Raw genomic sequence first — 22,460 nt, 5'->3', positions numbered from 1 at the left:
GGCTTTAAGTCTTTTTAGGTATCTATTTATAATCACTTATCAGATACTATCATTCACACTAATTTTCTCATCACAATCACTTTAGATTTTCATGATTCGCTAGAAAGAAATAGAGTTCTCAAGTGGTTTGAAGCTCACCACAAACTACTTATTGATCTAGTTTTGGGCCTTGGCTAACAACAAACCTCACACATGAAAGTGGTTTTAGGGTATCCCCAAACCTCTCAACAAGTAGTTTTAGAATTACCCCAAAACTGAGCACAGATTATTCATAACCCCAATAACATGAAGAAATCACCATCGCTCTAGATTTCTCGCTTTTTTTACCTATATCAAAACCGATTACTAAATCTATACAAAGAGATATTTATCTATCAAGATACATGGACACCTATAAGTTTTGCTCACCAATTTTATATGAATGCTTTTCCAATACATGACACATTGATATATGTTTAGAGTGTGTGGAACTAACTATAACACACCACTTATTAATGGCCATAGACACTCTAAAATGCCAAAAGGGGTGTAGGATGGTGCTAGTGGGTTATTTTAACTTTTAATTTTCTCAGTTAAGTTTGACAACCATTTGCACATCAAAAATTTAGATTTTATTATAAATACAATATACCTTTCTATACCACATAAAATATTTGTTAAAATTATAATTTTTGGAGATAAATACTCAATTATTTATAGAAATTAAATAAAAGCTCAAGTTAGTGCAAAGAAAATAGAGATAACTGAAATATACATAGCTTGGGTGTAGTAATCTAAATTTTAATAAATTTGTAGTGGATATCTATCAGCATTTGTTTAGATGAATTTATTCAAGATATCTATACTGATTTAAATTAAATATTAGTAGAAGATATAATGTCATTTTCCTTGATTAACTGTAAAAATATTCATTAAAAAAAAAATTTTAAAAATCTAATTATAGTAATACATATTATTGAATAATAGACATAATCATAACTATTTATAAAGTAATTGAATATTTATTGAAAATTTGATATGAATCCCAACACAAATATTCCGCCCTCCTCTTATTATTACATTACATTTATAGTTAGCAATCCTCCTTTTTGTGTGTCTAATTATGAGTTGATAAAAGATTTAATTTTCTAAAAATCAACAAATTTACATAAAAGAAGATAAATATCTTAATGATAAATTCTAAAAAATACAAAACATTCAAATTGAACACATCATTTATATTGAACACATTGTGCACACATTTAATTATAAGATAAGATAAAAATGCATATCTTATAACCAACTACAAGTACCTTGCTTTCATTCTGAACTTAAATATGTATCACCTACTTCAATTCCTAATTGCAAATTATTATTAATATTTTTTGTGCATTATCAGTAAAAAAAAACACCTTACCTTTCTTCTCACGTGGAATAAAAAAAAAAGCCACAAGGAGACTAAACCAAATAAAAAAAATTGAAATATATTACCATTATTTATTAAAATAAAGTCCGAGTGTACCCAAAACATCATAAATAAAAATGAAAAACCACTGGGAGGGAATAAAGTCAGGCATAATATAATGAATACAAAAATGTATCAAAGTATCATGAATCAAAACACAATCGGATGGTCACAAACATCATGAATTAAGACACAATCAAATGGTCACAAACATCTTTAAATAAGTTTTAAAATTTCAACCTCCATAATACTGCAATCACTTGTTAAATGCAATAGAATGACTTAGGATGGACACCCTTCTCTACAAATCAAAATGAGCTTCTAAACGAAGTGTTCACCATAGAAAAGTAAGCTTTCGGACTTCAGAGAAATCCAAGAATTATGGTAAGACAATGCAAAGTTCACTTTTCTATCAACAAAGCACAAAGTATAGAATGCTATGGCTTTGTTGGATTGATTTATGGATTTTGCTTCACACATGAATTGTCAAAGTAGAAGAGAGAACTATATGTAATAAGAGAAAATAGATCCATTCAGAATATTTGCTTCCAATAGTATGATTTTTGCATTCAAATTAAGAATTGACCAATCTTGTTTTTAGAACAACTTACCAATCTCATTTTCAGAACAAGTTATCATAAGATTCCTAGAAGTGTTTGAAGTTTGAAAAACTAAGTTCAAAAAAAGTTACAGAACAAGTTCGTTTAAAAAAAATTCAGAACAAGAAAGTAATTTAAACTTGTTAGGAGACTTTATTTGCTCTTACTTTTTTCTTACTCTACTAATTATAAAAACGTAAACAATCATTTTATATTTTCTTATCCATTCTTTGATGAACTTTGACCTTAAATTTTATTTTTTTTAAACGAAGGTACTTTTAGTATAGAAATTATTTCTTATATATTTAAATTAAAATAAATCCAAACAAAACATACAGCCATGGAACAGAAGTGTTTTTATTTATCACTTATTAAATGGAAAATAATTCAACTCTAGAGACATATTATAATTCTATTTGAATTTCAAAACAACAATACTAACATGGCTTGACGTTAGGAATCCTTGAACGTATTCCTTCAACAATATTTAACAAACGTAAAAACGGAAAGATCCATTCTTTCCTCTACCTCATTCTTTCCTCTACCTTAACAACATATCAATACACATTTCACTCAAAAAATGGAATCCTACGCACCCTTCGGAGTTCTTGTAATCTGTGAATTTCTTTTTAACTGATTCCACAAGCACGATGTCATCAGCCTCTCAAATTAAGAAAGGATAGTGTTCTGAATAGCTATCCTTTTTACAAATTGTTTCATTGATTAAATTTTAAAAACTTGAATATACAATAATTTTTTAAAAGATTTTCAGCAGCATTTGATCTTCATGATCTATATATTTTGTGATCGAAAACAACAAATTTTTTTAAATTTTTTAGCTATATTTTATATTTTTTTGAATCTTAAAAAATCCAGTTTAACTTTTTTCTCTTTTTGTCGCCGTAAATTTATATTTTATTTCATCCAACTTTAACGAGAATAATTTGAATGGCCTATGAATTGAAGCCTTACATTCTAAGCTTGCAACAGTAATAAATGATTTATTTTGCAGAAAGCAGACCATTTTTTTTGTCATCCGTTATTGGCGGTACATTTGTTAAAAATAATGTTTATTATAGTAGCTAGACATTTAATGCACAGTCCAGAACTTTCTACTTGCTTCTTGGAGCCTCTCTCTTTGTGCAAAATTTGAATTTAAAATTATGTAGAAATCTCTAGAGTGCTTCCTTTCTTGAATCTTCTCAAGAACCCTCTAGAAATATGTATGAGCTCTATAAATAGAGCATTCCTCTCAGCTGTAATAACATGAAGAAACTTTATAGCTCTTTGATATGTTTGAGTTTTGCTGCTCTGTTTTTAAGCTCTGTTTTTTTTATTCTTTGTGCTGTTGTTTTTAATTCATCATGGTATCAGAGCATTTTCAGTTCTTTGGGCTGTGAATATATGATGCTTTTTGGAATGAATATATGTGTTTTTCTTGTGTGAATCTTTACATTTGCAGGCTGTAACTAAGGAGTGAACAACAGTTTGGTTTGGGACAAAAAACTACATCAAAGGAAGGATATTGCAGCAAAAGAAAAGTTTTTTTTCTTCAACAAATTGGTGAGACTTTTTCAGTTTCAAGCTTGGGTGTTCAAGTTCTTAAATATCTTTCATTCTCATCCAAAAAAAAAAAAAAAAAAGGGAGAGAATTTAACAATGGAATCACTTGGTGTGACTTTGCCTACAGTTAAATTAAATGGAAAAAATTATTATGATTGGGTATCTCATGTTGAAATCACTCTAACCCTTCAAAATTGTTATGATATTGTGACTGGTAGTGAACAAAGGCCTATGAATCCAGGAAATGATCAAGATAATTGGGATAAAAGGGACAAGAGGGCAGCAGCACTAATCAAGCTTACACTTTCAGAAGAAGTTTTTCCAGAAGTTCGTAATGAGAGAAGTGGAGTCAAAGTTTGGGAGATTTTGAAAGATTTATATCAAAATTCAGGTGATGTATGGATCTTATCTCTCACAACTGAATTATACAATTTGAAATTATCAAGCTCACAAGAGATAGTCCCACATTTAAGTAAGTTAAAGGAAAAGAAAAATGAGCTTGCTTCTCTTGGAAAAGATATAGATGATAAAGATTTTGTGCAAATTATATTACAAAGTCTTCCAGGATCTTATCAATCATTTATAAGGGGTTTAGATACTGCAGATAAATTAAAAAGTATTAAATCAGAAGAATTGTGTGCTAAGTTGGTTCAAGAAGAGAAAAGACAAGTTAAAGAAAAAGAATCATTTGATGGTGAATCTCAAGCATTTGTAATGAATGGAAAACAATATTATAAGAAGTCACAAGAAAATGAATCTAAAGAAAGAAATTGGAAGAATGAAAATAAGAGTATTTCATATATAGATCATAATAGAAGTAAATGGAAATGTCATTATTGTGGTAAAATGGGTCATAAGGCAAATGAATGTTTCAAGAAGAAAAGAGATGTAGAAAAGAAAGTAAATAATTATCCAAAATTAGGAGATTCTAAAAGAAATGCATTTTGTGTTGCACTTAAAGAAAATAATACTTTCAAAGAAGATTGGGTTATTGATTCTGGTGCTACACAACACATGTCTCATAATGAGAATCAATTTGAATCAATAAGTGAAAATAATATAGAGAAAATATATTTGGGGGATAATAGTGCTTTAGAAGTTAAAGGGACTGGTAATGTCAAAATTGATAATGGTTTGTTCAAAAATGTGAAATTAGTCCCTGAATTAAAAACAAATCTGCTTTCAGTATCTCAAATTGCAAGTCAAGGACATAAAATAGAATTCTACAATGATAAGTGCTTAATCAAGGATGTCAATGATAATTATAAAGTCATTGCAATTGGTAAAATGGAGAATGGATTATATAAATTTCAAGAATTTACTTCTAAATGTGGAGATAAACATATGTGTGCTATTGCTCAATATGATGATATGAGCAGGTTATGGCATGAGCGTTTGGGGCACATCAATTTTCAAAGTCTCAAGCTTATGGAGAAATTACAAATGGTGCATGGGCTGCCAAAGATATCATTAAGCCCTAAGGTGTGTGAAGGATGTGCAATGGGAAAACAACATGTGGAAAGTTTCCCTCAAGGTAAATCATGGAGAGCAAAAACTCCTCTACATTTAGTCCATAGTGATGTAATGGGTCCTTTCAAAACATCATCAATTGGAGGATCAAGGTATGCCCTCACTTTTATAGATGATTATAGTAGAAGAATTTGGGTATATTTTCTACAAAAGAAAGATGAAGTGTTTCAAAAGTTTAAAGGGTTTAAAGCTTTGACTGAAAAACAAAGTGGAAAGTACTTAAAGATACTAAGAACTGATAGAGGGACTGAATACATGAATAAAGCTCTTTTAGATTTTTGTAAAGAACATGGCATTAAAAAGGAATCAACTATCTCTTATTCACCCCAAAAAAATGGTGTTGCTGAAAGGAAAAATAGAACTATAATAGAAATGGCTAGGTGCATGCTTCATTCTAGAAATCTAGAAGCTAAATTTTGGGCTGAAGCAGTTCATACTGCCGTATATATCTTGAATAGAACACCTACTAAGGCAGTTTTGAACATAACACCAGAAGAGGCATGGAGTGGAAGAAAGCCTACAGAATCTCATTTTAGAATTTTTGGTTGTAAAGCATATGCTCACATTCCTGATGAAAGGAGGAGCAAACTTGAAAGGAAAAGCGAGAAGTGCACAATGGTTGGATATAGTGAGGAATCGAAAGGATATAGGTTATACAATCCTAGAACTAATGAAATCTATATTAAAAGAAATGTATGGTTTGATGAAGATGTTAAGAATGATAATTCTCCAACATTATCTTTCTTTCCAATTTTGATTGATGAAGAAAATTCTACTTCTACCAATAGTCAAAGTCAAGGTGTGCAAACCACTACATGGGATGAGACTCAAGAAAATGATAATGAAAATCCAAAGAAATTTAGAAGCATCAAAGAAATTTATCAAGAAGGTCCTAGATATATATTTGCTAACTATGCTCTTATGACTAAGGTGATGCAGGTTGACACTCCAAACACATATGAAGAAGCAAAAGGAAAAGAAGAATGGGAAGCAGCTATGCAAGAAGAATACAATTCTTTGATGAAGAATGGAACATGGGAACTAACAACACTTCCAGAAGGCAAAAATGTGGTTGGTTGCAAGTGGACCTATAGAATCAAATTCACATCAGATGGAGCTATTGAAAAATACAAAGCAAAGTTAGTGGCTAAAGGTTTCTCACAAGAAGAAGGTATAGACTATACTGAAACCTTTGCTCCAGTAGCTAAGATGACTTCCATTCGTACAATAGTTGCTTTAGCTGCAAAGTTTGGTTGGAAAATTTTTCAAATGGATGTAAAAAGTGCATTTTTGCATGGTGACTTAAAAGAAGAAATTTATATGCAACAACCACCAGGATTTATTAAGTATGGAGAAGAGAATTTGGTGTGTAGATTAAGAAAATCACTCTATGGTCTCAAACAAGCACCAAGGGAATGGTACTCAAAAATTAATAAGTACTTCCTAGAAGTTGGATTTAAAAGAAGTAATGCTGATCCAGATGTGTATGTAAAATATTGTGATAATAAGGTTGTTATCATTGTATTGTATGTGGATGACTTGATTATTACAGGAAATCACGCACATGATATTGAGATAACTAAAAATCAACTCAAACAAGCTTTCGAAATAACTGATTTAGGACTAATGCACTATTTTTTGGGTATGCAAGTATGGCAAGAAGAAGGAAGAATCATGCTCTCTCAAACTAAATATGCTCTTGATGTACTTAAAAAATTCAATATGAGTGATTGTAAACCATGTAATACACCATGTGAAATAGGAGTAAAGTTAGGTGCTAACTCTACTCAAAAGAAAGTGGATGGAAAATTATATAGGCAGCTTGTTGGAAATCTTTTGTATCTTACTATAACTAGACCAAATATTGCATATGCAGTTGGTATTGTATTGAGATACATGGCAGATCCACACATTGAACACTGGAAAGCGGCTAAAAGAATATTAAGATATATTAAGGGTACTTACCAGCTTGGCATTGAATACAAATATGGAGGAGAACCTACTTTAGTTGGATATACAGATTCTGATTATGCAGGTGACATTGATGATAGAAAGTCAACTTCAGGATATATCTTCCATCTTGGATCGGGACCGATTTCGTGGAGTAGCAAGAAGCAATCAACAGTGTCACTCTCATCTACAGAAGCTGAATATATTGGTTTATCAAAGGCGTCTCAAGAAGCATTATGGCTTAGGAGGTTACTTGAAGAATTGCATCATCCACAAGACTCTCCAACAACAATATTTTGTGATAATCAAAGTACTATCAAGCTAGCAAAAAATCCGGTATATCATGCAAGGTCCAAGCATATAGAAGTGCATCATCATTTTGTTCGAGATCTAATTGAAAGACAAGAGGTGGAGCTTCAATTTTGCGGAACAGAAGATCAACTTGCTGATATATTTACAAAAGCATTATCTATTGTAAAATCTACGAAATTTAGAGATCTATTGCAGCTCAAAGATGTTCCTACTCTCTCCAAATAAACATTATGGGGGGGTGTTAAAAATAATGTTTATTATAGTAGCTGGACATTTAATGCACAGTCCAGAACTTTCTACTTGCTTCTTGGAGCCTCTCTCTTTGTGCAAAATTTGAATTTAAAATTATGTAGAAATCTCTAGAGTGCTTCCTTTCTTGAAGCTTCTCAAGAACCCTCTAGAAATATGTATGAGCTCTATAAATAGAGCATTCCTCTCAGCTGTAATAACATGAAGAAACTTTATAGCTCTTTGATATGTTTGAGTTTTGCTGCTCTGTTTTTAAGCTCTGTTTTTTTTATTCTTTGTGCTGCTGTTTTTAATTCATCAACATTGTACTGTTGGAATAATTTGATCTATAATTCTCTCAATAAATTCATTCGAAAGGCCCAATAGTTATTGAGATCTGCAGCTTGTACGGAAACTGCTGCTGGTTTGCAATTGTAACTGTAATAAACATATCCATGTGTCTGTCCATTTTTGCGTTTGCTGACAAGTTGTTCAAACTCTGAATCTGTTGCACAGAATAGAACGCTTCTTGCGCCTATTCAAATACACAATGCACAATGATCTCAAGTGTTGGATTTTGTAGGTTAAGTTTAGTTGATGAAAATAGCATTAAAATTTCTCAAAAAGAAGACCTCTGGAGATATCTACGAGAATACTTTATTGTTAGTATGATACCTTGTGCTTCATCGAATTTCCAAAACATTCTGCTGCTCCAACGGGCTTCATAACCCCTCTGGGAAACCAGGAAAGTTTTAAGTAAATATACATTCTATGGCTTACAATTATGACAAGGAAATTATACTTCAATACAAGAAAAAATATATATTCATACCGCCAGGCCTGTGCTCACGATTCCTGGATGAACAGCGATTACTCCTAGCTGTGCATTTGGTAGTATCCTTCTAGACAAAATGTCTAGGAACATCAACTGCAAGAAACATTTAAGATTGTCATATGGGTTTCCTGTAAATCATTTGAATTGTAATGGTTTCTTTATTGATAGCGTACTTAAAGACTGAAAATGACTTTCAAATACGAAATTTCTTTTAATTGAAAGGTATGTTTTTAACATATAAGCAAAGTAAATTGCATTTATATTATTGACCAAAATGTTCTACCTGAGAAAGCTTGCTTGAAGCATAAGCCATTAAACTGTTATAGCTTTTCAGTCTAAAATTTGCACTCAGATAATTAGAGTCCATCACAGCGGCATGGTGAGCCTGTATTTGTTATTAAAAAACACAGGCTTGTAAAGCTAAATTTAGGAACAAGTAGATCATATTTCTACTTTTTATAAATAAACAAATTTGAGCCTAATTACCACAGAGTTGACATTTATAATCCTTGAAGGGGCTCGTTTAAGTAGAAAAGGAAGGAGTAGGAATGTAAGAAGTGCTAGTGCAAGATGATTTACTTGTATGTGCTCCTCAAATCCATCCTCCGACATTCTTTCTGGTTCTGATTATGAAAATTGGGAATTAATAGTCCTTATTTTCCATGAGTCGGCTATATAACTTATGAACATTCATACAAGGAGAACAAACCTCCCAATTGAACGATTCCTGCATTGTTGATAAGAATATGAATTGGGCATCCAGTAGATTCCCAGGTGGCAGCAAATGCTCTTAATGAAGCTAAGGACAGCAGATCCAACTCCATTATCTGTTTTATGTGCTTTTTCTCATATCAGAACAATATTCTTCTAGTTCAAAAAGGCAAAAATAATATGTAACATACTTGAAAAGGCACAGTTTCCAGTACTTTTATAGACATGGGCTTCCCACAAGCCTGTTTCTTCCATTCTTGGGCAAGCTGCAGAGCAGCTTTTGTATTACGGCATGCCATAAAAACATTGGCACCGGCTTTTGCAAGCTCTCTGAAACGAAACCAATAAATAAATCATTCTCATCACAACAATTGCATTCAATTTTCTATGGATTAATATAATTGTTGTCTTTTGGATAAATTTAATTCAGAAAGACAATAATCTACAAGAAACATGTTATTATTATTATTGTTGATTGTGTAAAAAGAAACATATCAAAAAGTAATAAATCAAGTTTCGTATCGGTATTTTAGATTACCTTGTATGATCTATTATCACAAAAGATCACCCACACCAAAACTTATACACAATTTAATATAACATCAAATTTAAAAGCAACTACCTATGAAAATACCCACCTTGCTGTGGAGACCAATTCCGCTGGTAGCCTCAGTGACAATGCAGTTCAGACCAGTGAGATCAGGATGAAGAAGATTTGAAGGCAGATGCCTTGTTACAATTTTCTGACAGAATATGTCCTTTGCCGTTTCCCACAGGCCGATAATCAGTACCCTCCAATTCATTCTTGACACTTGACGTCAGATACAAATCTATCTCAAACAAAACCAAACTATGTAATCAAAGCAAGCAAAGTCAGCTCGTAATTTCCAACGCAATTTACATTGAAGAATTCTCTATAGATGGGAAAAACAAAGTTATATTACTAGTATTTGGATGGTGGGGAATGCTCTCGCCTTTTCAGGGAGATTCTGGTCGTCTGCAGCACGAATAATTTGTTAAAGTATTTTGTTATTCGTTTCTCATTGTTCCGTTCTCAATCTTGTCTTTCGTGGAGGACTTGGGCCGGCGAACTGGGTGAATAAGTCCATGCCGCATTTCATTAACTTATTCAGGCTAAGTATTCTAGATATTGCCTACGTTGGGATGAAAATTATAGCCTCTTTATAAATTATAAACCTTTGAACTTGGGTTGGGTTTGTAATTTTCGAGGGTCATTTCTATAGGTTTGGTCTAGTCAATGGTTATTGATTCACTTTATCATAGAATTTAACATTGCATTACCTTCATTTCTTTCATTCACAAGGTAGATTCATTATTACTTACATTAGTTCCACTTCTAGTATAGAAATAGTAGTATTAAAAATATTTGAAGGGTTGTTTTTATTAGATTAGCAGCAAAGAAATTGAGACTCATTACATATCTCTCATTAAAATAAACAAAATGAATATCATAATGTTTGATTGTTCAAAAATTTGAATTTCATAATATAAGACAAAATACAAAAGAAAAAATGCAAATAAAACTTAATCTTAATCAAGGGTTTTTAGTCTATTTACAACACCACATTACTCATGTAGGATGTAAAATAACTCTTCAATGGAAGGTCCCTTCGACTAATTCTATTTACTGGCATCACCTTCATCGAAAATGAATATTTCAAAACCATGAATAGGTAGTTTGGTTTTTTGTAACCTTGTTATAGGACAATATCCTAACCTATAAACATTGTAGATCCCTATCATTCCTTCTCTTTTTTAAGTTGAATTAGTTCTAAAGGAAATGAAAATTAAGAGTGATATTTTTAATTGATTAATTACCAAATTCGATAAGATATCAATTGTTCTTCATGAAAATATCCTAATTCTCCTTTGAATTTAGATGGGGTACTTAGACCATTTTAAAAGTCCTAATCTCTTGTGCAAATATCCTCCCTAAATTTGAAGGTCTCTTCTATTATCATATGTTTTCACATGTCTAATTGTGGAGGTCTTCACTAGAAACATTTTGGGTTTTCTTGATCATAAGTTTCTTTAAAATTGGTTTGATGCAATTAGGCCATCTACTACTTAAAAAGTTACATGTGCATACTGAAGGGCCAAAAAATTTCCTTTATTTTTTGTTAGGGATTGATAAAAAAAAGAGTATTATATTTGAGTGGGTTTCGAAATGTGCTTTCTTCATACTCCATAGTGTCTCCTTTAAGGGGGGGGAAAGAGAAGGAGGTTCATAAGGACCATTAAGGTCAAGCTAAATACAATGAGAAGCATAAATTATACCACACTTTAAGGAATCAATGCTATATTAAATACCAAATACAATTTAATATGGTTAACCATTTCAAAAGGGACTTAATTTTTTTGGTTTCCTTCCCAACTTTTATATTTATTATGTGAATTTTTGGGTAAAGCTAAAGTGTAAGGTGGTATTGTGAAAGAAACCCAATCAAATGATCAACTGGAGGAGGTTTTAAATCTTCCTTATCTCAATTTGTGGATAAAGCTAAAGTGAAAGGTGACAATGTGTAGGAGAATACTAATATCTCCTTAAGATTCATCTGGGTCTAGTTGGAAGAAAAAAACTGAAAAGAAAGAAGAGGGAAGACAATCTACAAGTGGCGTCCAAGGAGTAGATGGTCCCTAATTATGTGACTTTTGTTAGGCCTCCAAAATGTGATTCTTTTCCTTGCAAGTATAAGGATGTAAAAAAGTATTTGTTGGATTCTTTAGTGGTGGTCTTTATGCTCCATAGGCTTGGTGTGATGCATTGGTACCCTTTCTTAGTCCTCTATATAGCTGAGTTTTGTTGGTGTAGTTTCATTTTCTATTCTATATAGTTTAGTTATTGAAGTTAACAACTTGTGAGTACAATGAATCACCTAAGGGTCTCTTCAGTATCTTTGGTGGTCTAACATAGGGTGATCCTTTATCTCCCTATCTTCATCATTTTAGATGATGTTCATGGTAGGAATCTTAGCAAAATGGTGGAAGATTGCACCATAAATATTTTAAACCTTATTGTATGGTAGAGATAGTCTCACACTAGAAATTTGTGGAAGATACTGTGATAGCTAGAGAAGCTACTATAGCCTAGGTTAAAGCTTAAAAGTACATGCTAAAGGAATATGTGTTAACTTTAGGTTAGAAACCAAATTTGGCTAAAAGTCATTTGTACTTATCCAGATCTTCACCATCATCTCCCCTTGTGTGCTATGTAAAGAGCCTGAGGATATAGGGATAGAAGATAGAATGGCTGAAACTAATGTTCCTTCTTGAGAAATATTATTATTATTTACACTACTTCTTCCTATTGATTTAATAGTGGTGACTTCTTTGACTTTATTCTTTAACCATGTTTCAGTTCATTGAATCACAAAGAAAGTCCTTTCCTTGAGGTCTTTCAATTCTGGCAGAGACCAATTAATAAATCACAATTCTAATAATAGTATCCAGTCAAAGAAGTAAGGATCAATCAAGTCTAACCTGTCGTTTATTATGCCTGTCACATCCCATCCCATTTTGTAATCAATAATTTGTTGTACTATGAATCTCATCCAATCCCTTTTGCTTACTTCAAAATCATTCTCATAGTTCGCCCAATAATCTTCCATTGCAAGGAAATGAAGATAGCTAGGTCCAAGTGCCAAGTTATTTTTAACACACCCGTTGCCATCAAATGGAAAGCGATCATAGAAAGAGTGTAAATTTATGTTCACCATGGATCTCTTGATATTTTGAGCATCCGAAGAAGATAGACAACTATAATTTCCAATGCCAGTTGGGAAAGGGATTGATCTTTTGTTCTTGTACTTTTTGTTTACCTGACTAATTTGCCTACAAACTTCTGAAAGTACCAACCTGTCATCTATGAAGTGAGGCAACATGAGAGGACAATCTTGAAAACCTCCAATGTGGATGTAAGTGAATCAGGGGTACTGTATGAAGAAGCTACCATAAATACTAATGAGACTAGTTGCTTCAAGAGAAATCTGAGGTTCTATATCTCCCTATAGCTCCCTAGCTATGAGCATAGAAAAAGTATCATTCACACCCATAAAAGACTTTTACTGCTTTAAACTTTTCATGAAATTCAATACCATAATAAATGTTTCACTCTGAATTAAGAGACATGTTCTCTGATGATCAATAGTTTTCTTACCAATTGATAACTTAATTCATTTGATTAGTGACTTATTCTATTCAATTTTATTTAAAATTCATCAAAATCAGGATTGAACTATGAAATTAAAGGCAAATAGGGGTCCTTATTTATGAATGCACCTATCAAGGTCGAATAACTATTTTTTTTTCCTTCGTTGAAGAATTATTTCCAATCACAACCTAAACTATCTTAGCATAGACAACAACATCCATTCAAAATTTATAATACTTTCTTTGCAACAAATTTTAACTCCAACTTAATTTCTTATAGTTGATAGAGCTATTACTCACCTTAGCCATATGTTTAATCTAATGCATTTTGTACAAGTAACTTTATAAAACACAACATTCCAAAAGAAAGAAAGAAAAAATGAGACATGATTAGCCTTTTCAAACCAATTTTTCTACCCATTATTCTCACACTGGGACCATGATAGTTGTTGGGTCTATGTGAAGACACAACGATTGTTGCAATCGCTTAACAATATAGGCAATGTTCTAGATCTTTCCTAAGTTATATGCATTGAACTAGTTCTCCTAGACTTTTCTTGGGTCAAATTCAAGGTAGAATTAAGTCACCACCTCTGATATATGACTCAAGCATAGTAGTATGACATATAGTTGAGCATAATTTTTGGTTTACTATCCTTTCCAATGGAGCATTTTGGTGTTTATTTCAAAGTTGTGGTGTATTGAGTCACCCAATTTTATACAACCATTCTCGGTCATACATAGTTGTGCTTAAATTTAAATACATTTTTGTCTATATCACTAAAGTTTCAATGAGTATTTATCAAAGTTGAATTCTACAAACATACTTACTCAAGGACATCTAGAACTAGACAACAATCCTCTCACTATGACTTGTCCACAAAATAAAAGTGGCATTATCCATATGAAGAATTGAATGAATGGAAATATTATAAAGAGAAGTACAGATAGGTCAGGTAAAGATCAGAGGAGCAAGCAACCTACAAAATCTTCAAACTAGTAGCAACCCATTTGAAGATCGATCACTATTCCAACCATGGCCTACTCCAAATGGGAGGAAAATAATGATCTCTAAGGAAAGTGAGTAGCTTTGTCCTCTTTTCCCTGAACCACTACCACCTCTCTGTGTCATTTCACACCTCTTGCCTCCATTTTATAAGTTTTTAGGGCTTCTTTTTTATGGTTTCCCTAAAACTATTTCCCTTGCTCTTATTATTTTCTTCTTCTGGTCTCTACCTCCGAGCAATCTCCCCCAAGAATGTTGTCCAAGTTGTGTGAACTATCCTCCATTTGTAATTGACATAATTTTTTAAAGATGAAATATAGTATTATATCTAACTATTTATGTCATTAATAGAAAGAATCACAATTCATTTCTTGAACACAATTTTTTTAAGTAAAAAATTCCATGTAGCAATAGAATTTTCATTTTATCTAGGTTGAGGGAAAACAAGTTGTGACATCCTTCCCCACTTAGAAATTGCATCATCCTGATGTAGTAGTATATAGAAAGAGAGCACAAGAATCTTACAATAAAAAGATCATTTTAATCCAACTTTCATTATTCATAAAAATACAAGTACCTGATTTAGTTCTATCAACCTCATTGACTTCCATCCAGTTAATCAAGGTCAATTTGATTTTCTTTTCTAATCAATTCAACACATAAAATTTAGGAATAGAGGTAACACATGGTGCATTAAACATATGTTAATTAATAATTCCTATATGAGTGTGTGAATTCCATTACCATTATATAGTTTTATAAGGTTAGACTACCTCTCTTCGACAATATTCCCCCTTTCTTATCGTCTGTTGTTTCTTGTTACATGGATAGGAACAACATTGACTATTAGTCCATCGTATACCATCATTCATATTAAATTTCCAATGAAATATCAAATCAATTACTTCATTATCTCAATGATCCTCAAAATTAAGTAACAATCTACCTTAAAATCACACGATATCACCCACATAACTATTCTTACTTACCATACATTGGCATCACATGGATTTGACCCTGCTAGTAGGTACTCCATATCCACTTCCTAACATACTAATAAATATACACTCCCAATACTTTTTAGGTTTTTCCCAATATCAATGGCTCAAAAATACAAGTATTCAATATAAATATTAGGGATCAACATTTTCCTTTAAACTCATCTTCAATCAAACCTTGATTATAAGTAACAAAAATAATAAACTATATGTACTGTATGTACCATCTAAGATGTGGTTCTCACTAAGTGAATAAGTGTCCACATCAATAAGTTAATATCCATGAAAAATAATCACGTAATGCAATCACCTTAAATCTAATTCCTCATCATTTAACCAATTTAAAAATATAAAGACATCCATATATAAAATCGCTAGTGTACTCATCAACATTTAATCATCATCATGCATACAAATGCTTTCAAAAGTTTGCATTCAATCTAATTGCATCATAATGCATCATATAGCTCCTAATGAAAGATATAAATCTAATCAATATGATAAGTAAAGGGATTATATGTGGGGTACATAGTCATATGTATCAAAGAAACATTAATTAAAAGTCTAAGTCAAATACAAAATCACTAATCCTATGTTGAGCAACATATCAACTATGACTCCAATACATGATTCAAGACAACCAACTCTTCGGTCGATGTTCATTGACAAGGTTGATTGTATCAAATTTGTTGATAAATTCCTTTTAAGGAGTCTCTCGAGGTGTATCATGACATAAGCATAGCATCAATGCAATATATACTCAATATTAAATATAAGAAGAATCTATACATAACCTATTTGCATTCTTATAGAAAGATCACATTTCCATACACTTGCCACATAGACCAAAGAGTCATGTCAAGTCAAAGTCAAAATTCAACTCCACATGTTCAAATGAAGAAAGAAATTAAATATATTCCAATTAATTATGGAACTTTATTCTAGTTTTTTTACCTAAATATTGACATGATAAATACAATAATAATTGCACTTCATAAGTCAACTTTTGACCAACTATCAAACACAATATTTGAACACATGAATATGCCATTAATGAATATACTCAAGAATTTGACCTACATGTCAAACTTGATTTCATCACATGTAAGAACCATGTCCTACTAAGAAATTGCCACATCATCAATTTCAAGAAATGGGGAAATAATCAAGTGAAAACCTAGTTTGAACAGCCAACAATTATTTCATTAGCCATAATCAAGGATTAGCAAATGATTATCCATTTAAGAATGTAACACATGACATTATCCAAGGATTCTAACCTACATGTCATCCATCCATCAAAATGGATGAATAAGAAATTCATCAAGTATAATCTAAAGCACCATACGTCAATGTTCACCATAGAAAATGTCAACCTACATGTCAAACATGGAACAATGAGTAGATCATACAAGTGTAATACCACCTACCATATGATCTGCACCATTAAGTAAGTCATCTAGGTATGCTCATCAATCACCTGCAAGGATTAGCAAACCCAATTTTTATCATTCCTATGACCTAGGCCTCAAAGCCCATCTCGTCATCACAATGTGCTTAATTAACATATAAGCACAAGTTCTAATGTATGGTCTTCATGCCATTCAATCATTAAATAAAATATGGTTGAGGTGTTTTGCTTCCCAACCATGAAGTCTTATACTTCTTTGGGATTCTACCTAACACATAGAATGCCCAACCCTACAATGCCCAAACAATACAAAATGCACTTCCTTGGGATTCTACCTAACACATAGAATTCCCAATCTCACAATGTCCACATAATAAAAAATATACTTTCTTTGGAATCCTTCAATATCAAAGACCCAAGAAATCCCCATTCAATTGAATTAACTAGAACACAATGTAGAAGTATGACAGTAGTGAATTTAAAGGTGAGTGATGGTTTCCTCCTTACAGCCACATAGAAAAAACCGGTTAACAAAATGGAAGCCACATCTTTGGAGGTTATCAATCATATAAGGATATTGTTGTGCATAACTAATCACCAGAAAAAAGTAATATTAGGAAGGAAGTGAGAGTTCCAAACATACATCAAGCTTTAAGAGGAATTTCTTGGTCCAATAATATTATAATAGATTGACCTCACACTAAAGTCACCCCAAGATGTTTGGTCCCAAATCATCTTATGCTTGTTAGGGAAGGAAGGTATACAAATTTATTTCAAAATTTCCCATAGCTCCCTTATAGAACCATCAATAAAGGTTGAAAGCACAAACCTATGTCACCTTTCATAAAGAAATGGGATATTAGAATGCGACAGTTCAACACTAATGACCCAAAAAATGGTATATGTGTTTAGAATTTGAAGATGATGTAAACTAATGAAATGTGTCAAATTAGACAAATTTTATGCCTATAATTTTTATAGTTTTTTTGAGTAAGAATTTGTTTAGTTTCCTTTATTTTGAAGTACCTTTTTTAACTATAAAATATATATGGTGTAGTTCCCATCAAACAAGTATAAGCAAAACATCATTTTTCGTTCCAATTTGAAATACCTTATAGATGACATGCATAGCTAGGGAACAAAAAAAGAAATAATTATTTTTGATGTATATTTTATTTTTTATAAGTAATCAAGCTTGACCTTATCAGAATCAAACAAATTTTTCCTCTCGTCAAAACTTTTGTATCAAATCTACACCTTCTTGAAAAAAAATTACATATTTGTGAAGATGACTCTCTCCTCTAGAGATAAATATAATTTTTAAATATTTTTGATATGATTTACTATTTTTTTTTCCTTTTTTGAGAGAGCACCTTCTAAAATATTGAAATACTGACTTATAATATTGTGAAATTATAACACAATATAACTAATCAAAACACTTAAAATTTATATTATAATGATATTGAATATAAGATCTATAAAAGGGTATTTTTAGTTTTTGAAAAAAATTGAGTTTTGATAGAGAAATGAGATTTCACCAAAATAGTTCTTGGTATCCTAAATGGTGACACAGGTCTGTGCTTTTACCTCTAAATTAAGTTTACCAAGATTTAGGACTTTCCATTTACCATTCTCAATATAATTAGATACCCTAAGATCATAGTTAGCCACACTAATTTCCTTTAAAGAGGAAAACTTGGTGAAACTTAAAGGAACATCCTGAATCCACCTTTCTTCATAAAATCTAACAAGTTTTCCAATACTCAAAGCTCCATATCACCCCTTCTCTTAATAACTTCTAACATTTATCAATTTTGGACTAGATCCTTGATTTACATAGGAGGCAAGGATTATAAAATAACTAGTTAAAGGGAATCCTACACAAATATTTGGCCATCATTATCCTATACTAACCTACTGAGTTCTAAGATAGTTTACATCCAATCTTAGTAATAAGGGCCCTATTAATATCCCTTAATCTTCTTAGGTTTGTTAGTGTAGTTTTTTATTTTTCCTATTTTTCTAGGTTTTTCCTACACTTTTAATAATCTCGCTTAGGTTAATAAAGCATGTCTTATTAGGTGAATGGTTGTGAGGTGTCACCTTCCTAAATGTGAGCATCCATTAGCTATCTTGGGAAGATACTTTTCTATCTTTAGTCTGATAGATGGTTGCTCCTCATTGGTTGATGTTGCCACCTACTCCCTCTTCCTAGCCTATATAAGCATGCTACCTGGCTTGTATTTGAATCTCTTGTTTTTGCATCCTCTTAATGCTATTTTGCTTCCAGCATTTGCATTACTCTCTTGGAGACTAACTCTATGATGATATTTTGATTTTCTATCATTTGCATTCATAGTTTAGATATTTACTCTTTGCACTAGTTTTCTGGGTTATTAATCTTTTCAGATTCTAACATGGTATTAGAGCTTTTCTATGTGCAAGAGTAGATTTTACTTTCCTTATTTGAGAGATTCAGGGGGGGCAAATAAACTTTATTGTAGTTTTTTGAAAAACGAAGTATGCTCTTCTCTTGCATCTTTGGATGATTCTGAGAATCAGAAAAGTTTTGACAAAAACAGTTTTTCTCTGGGGTTTCAATCTCAAATCTAACAACCAACTTGCATATTTGGAGTTTTCAATCAGTTTTGCAGGTTCCCACATGCCATTGATGGACTTAAGAAGCTGATCCAGCATTTTCATGTCATATTTTGGTTGCTGGGGTCTTTTTTAAATTTTTGGAGCCGTTTTTTACTGTTAAAGGCGTCTGATTTACACTACAGCAACATCTTTTGTACATCAGCAAGAAAAATGCTTTCTGGGTTTTGTTCGCAGCCCCAAAAAACCATCTGAGTATCTTTTAGATTTTGCATGCAGGCTGTATATTTTTTAGAATTGAGCATGCAAAGCTACAATCATACCCCTCTCCGTTGGGAGTCGCAGATTTGAATGCAATTTTCAAATGTCTCGTTCTTGCTCATACAGACTCTGATTTTGATGATTCTTGTTATGAACTTGGCTATTTTTTTGTGCTCTATCCACTAGTGGAGTTGTTTTTTGATTTTCATGCATGAATTCATCAGAAATTGTAGATTCTCAGTCGTGACTGTGCATAGTTCTCATTTTGGAAACTTCGAAGGATCATAACTTTCTCATACGACCTCGTATCGAGGTGATTCTTTTTTTGAAAGTGCATGATTTTTTGAGTAGATCACAGTGGTACTATTTTTTTCCTTGATTATTGTGCCCAAGTTTCACTTTTAGCATATGCTCTTCATGAGGAGGCCCTGTCAGTTTTTCTTCCGTAACTTGAGCATACAGACGTATTTTTTCAATCCAAAAAATGCGTTGGAAAGATGGTTCTAAGATGGAGATGATGGTACATGGTTTTTTGATTTTTTCTAGAATCTGGTTGCCTGTTTTGGCAGTCAAAGCCAGATGTTCTATTTTGTCTTCCAAGAGCCATATCTCGCTCATTCGGACTCTTTTCTGGGCTCGCCAGATATCGTTGGAAAGCTGGTTCTGTGAGTTATTCAGTTGTAGAGGTCTTTTATCTAGATTCTGCTCTTGGTTCTTTCTCCTTCAAGTTTTGCACTTTCGCACTCTGGCGGATTACTTGGATTCTACAGGTCCTGGAATCTCTTCTTCTGTTCTTTTGGCTCACTCTTCTTTCTGAATTTTGAGCATTGTATGCTTCTATTCTGTTGCATTCCTTTTTTTGTAAATGCATTGAGATAAAGTGCCTGCTTTTGCATATCTGGGATCTTGTACACCTTGTGTTTGTTTGTACTCGCACTCAATTATAAAGTGCCATGGGGGGTCATGATGTTTTTCCATTTTGTGCTCATCCACCTTTGTCAAGTGAATTTTTCTTCCACGACATTTGTCCATGCAGTGTGTCGGTGACACTGCCCTTTATCCTGTGCTTGTACTTCTATTGCACTATTGGTTTTCCTAATTCTTCTTCTTGCAGATGTTTTTGGCATTACATTTCAGTGTTCTTGTCACCCCTCTCCCTGTTCAGCATTATGGGGGGGTTCACTTGTTGTTCTATGCTTCTTTGGTTGATGGTTCGTGCCTTCTATTTCCATGGACGTTCTACAGATCAGCATTTTGACAGAGTTTGCAGCTTCATGCTTCAGAGATGCTTCATGCTCTTTTTTGTTCCTCTCTTTGGGACATTTCCTAGATTGGAGGCTTAGTTTCCTTCATCTAGTTCTTTTTCTTGTATTGGGTACCTGATCAGGCCTTATTGCCGGGACCCATTTTTCTGCTTTCATAGCTTTGCTAGGTTAGCATCCACCTAAGCTTGGCTTATGGGGGGGTCTTAGTGTAGTTTTTTATTTTTCCTATTTTGCTAGGTTTTTTCTACACTTTTAATAATCTCGCTTAGGTTAATAAAGCATGTCTTATTAGGTGAATGGTTGTGAGGTGTCACCTTCCTAAATGTGAGCATCCATTAGCTATCTTGGGAAGATACTTTGCTATCTTTAGTCCGATAGATGGTTGCTCCTCATTGGTTGGTGTTGCCACCTCCTCCCTCTTCCTAGCCTATATAAGCATGCTACCTGGCTTGTATTTGAATCTCTTATTTTTGCATCCTCTTAATGCTATTTTTCTTCCAGCATTTGCATTACTCTCTTGGAGACTAACTCTATGATGCTATTTTGATTTTGTATCATTTGCATTCATAGTTTAGATATTTACTCTTTGCACTAGTTTTCTGGGTTATTAATCTTTTCAGATTCTAACAAGGTTTAACCTGCCTTGGGATTTTGGCTTACAAACTCTCTCCCAACTAAAAAGACTCATTTTCTTGTTTTCCTCAATGCCTTACCATAAAAATTTCTTTGAATTTTCTCTAAGATATCTGTGAACCTTTTCAAGATCTTGAACAAGGATATCTAAAATAAATCTTAATCTCCTAGAGAGAAGTAGTGATAAGTTGAAGTTTCCCATAATTTCTAAGCACCTTTCTGTTCCACCTTAACATCTTCTTCTACATTCTTATAACAATTGCATTCCATAATTGAGAGGAGACATCCTTAATAGTAAGGTGAGGACAAGATAAGTGTCAAGGAGGGAAGCAACTTGAAAATTAAGTTCTCTAGTAACATGATGTTAGAGCTACATTTTAGTGTTGAAGAAATAAAGCGTCCTCTTCTGATCATCGATATGTTATCTAGAGACCTATTTATCATTCACCTTGGTTGCAATTATTACATGATATGCATGTGAGCCTAGATGTTAGATGATGAAGATTGATATTCACCATTTACTAGTAGCTCAAGTAATGATAGAATGTCTTCAGTGTGCATGTACTCAAAAACAAATTTTGGAGAGATCTTATGGGATCTTCAGGGGTCCTAATGTCTCTTTTGACACACTAGGAGCCCTCATGGCCCCTTTCAATACATTAGGGACAACGAGTTGCTGAAAGAACTTATATTTGTCAATAGAGGAGAAGCATCTATTAGATCTACAATAATCTTAGATATCTCACCTCAATCAATGTCATTTCAATTTTTAAGCTTTCTCCCAACTAGAACTCCTTGTCCTTTATGAGGCCTCACCCCGACCCATCCTAGCATCGATGATACATTATTATTTTGAACTCATAACTTGATATGTCAGAACATTATTTGATGCACTGAACATTATTATGCTATTTTACGATGTGTGATACTTTACTTCAGTTAT

The 22,460-nt window shown here is 32.6% G+C and overlaps 1 protein-coding gene and 1 pseudogene across 1 annotated transcript; one reads left to right on the top strand and one right to left on the bottom strand.

Moving 5' to 3' along the window:
* LOC149566451 (flavone 3'-O-methyltransferase 1-like) overlaps positions 1–22,460 on the top strand; it is a 65,689-nt pseudogene that overhangs the window by 29,553 nt on the left and 13,676 nt on the right.
* LOC149566452 (dehydrogenase/reductase SDR family member FEY-like) lies at positions 7,428–10,288 on the bottom strand. The gene is made up of 11 exons (XM_089823366.1): positions 10,265–10,288; positions 10,117–10,169; positions 9,910–10,022; positions 9,811–9,832; positions 9,388–9,502; positions 9,171–9,288; positions 8,948–9,084; positions 8,745–8,846; positions 8,459–8,554; positions 8,302–8,359; positions 7,428–8,161 (listed from the first exon to the last, which is right to left on the bottom strand). The coding sequence occupies exons 1-11, from the start codon at positions 10,286–10,288 to the stop codon at positions 7,974–7,976; spliced, it is 1,026 nt and encodes a 341-aa protein (XP_089679492.1). The 3' UTR covers positions 7,428–7,973.

Source organism: Cupressus sempervirens, chromosome 3, assembly GCF_028749045.1.
Source record: "Cupressus sempervirens isolate cs-2001-9-10 chromosome 3, ASM2874904v1, whole genome shotgun sequence".
Taxonomy (NCBI): Eukaryota; Viridiplantae; Streptophyta; class Pinopsida; order Cupressales; family Cupressaceae; genus Cupressus; species Cupressus sempervirens.
The sequence above is the reverse complement of the archived record's forward strand: the minus strand, read 5'-3'. Positions and strand labels throughout refer to the sequence as shown.

Coding starts and splice junctions, on each gene's coding strand:
- LOC149566452 (XM_089823366.1), bottom strand. CDS start 10,288: ATGCGGCATGGACTTATTCACCCA. Junction 8,555..8,744: donor CTTCAAGCAAGCTTTCTCAG/GTAGAACATTTT, acceptor TGTTTCTTGCAG/TTGATGTTCCTAGACATTTT. Junction 8,360..8,458: donor TCGTGAGCACAGGCCTGGCG/GTATGAATATAT, acceptor CTGGTTTCCCAG/AGGGGTTATGAAGCCCGTTG.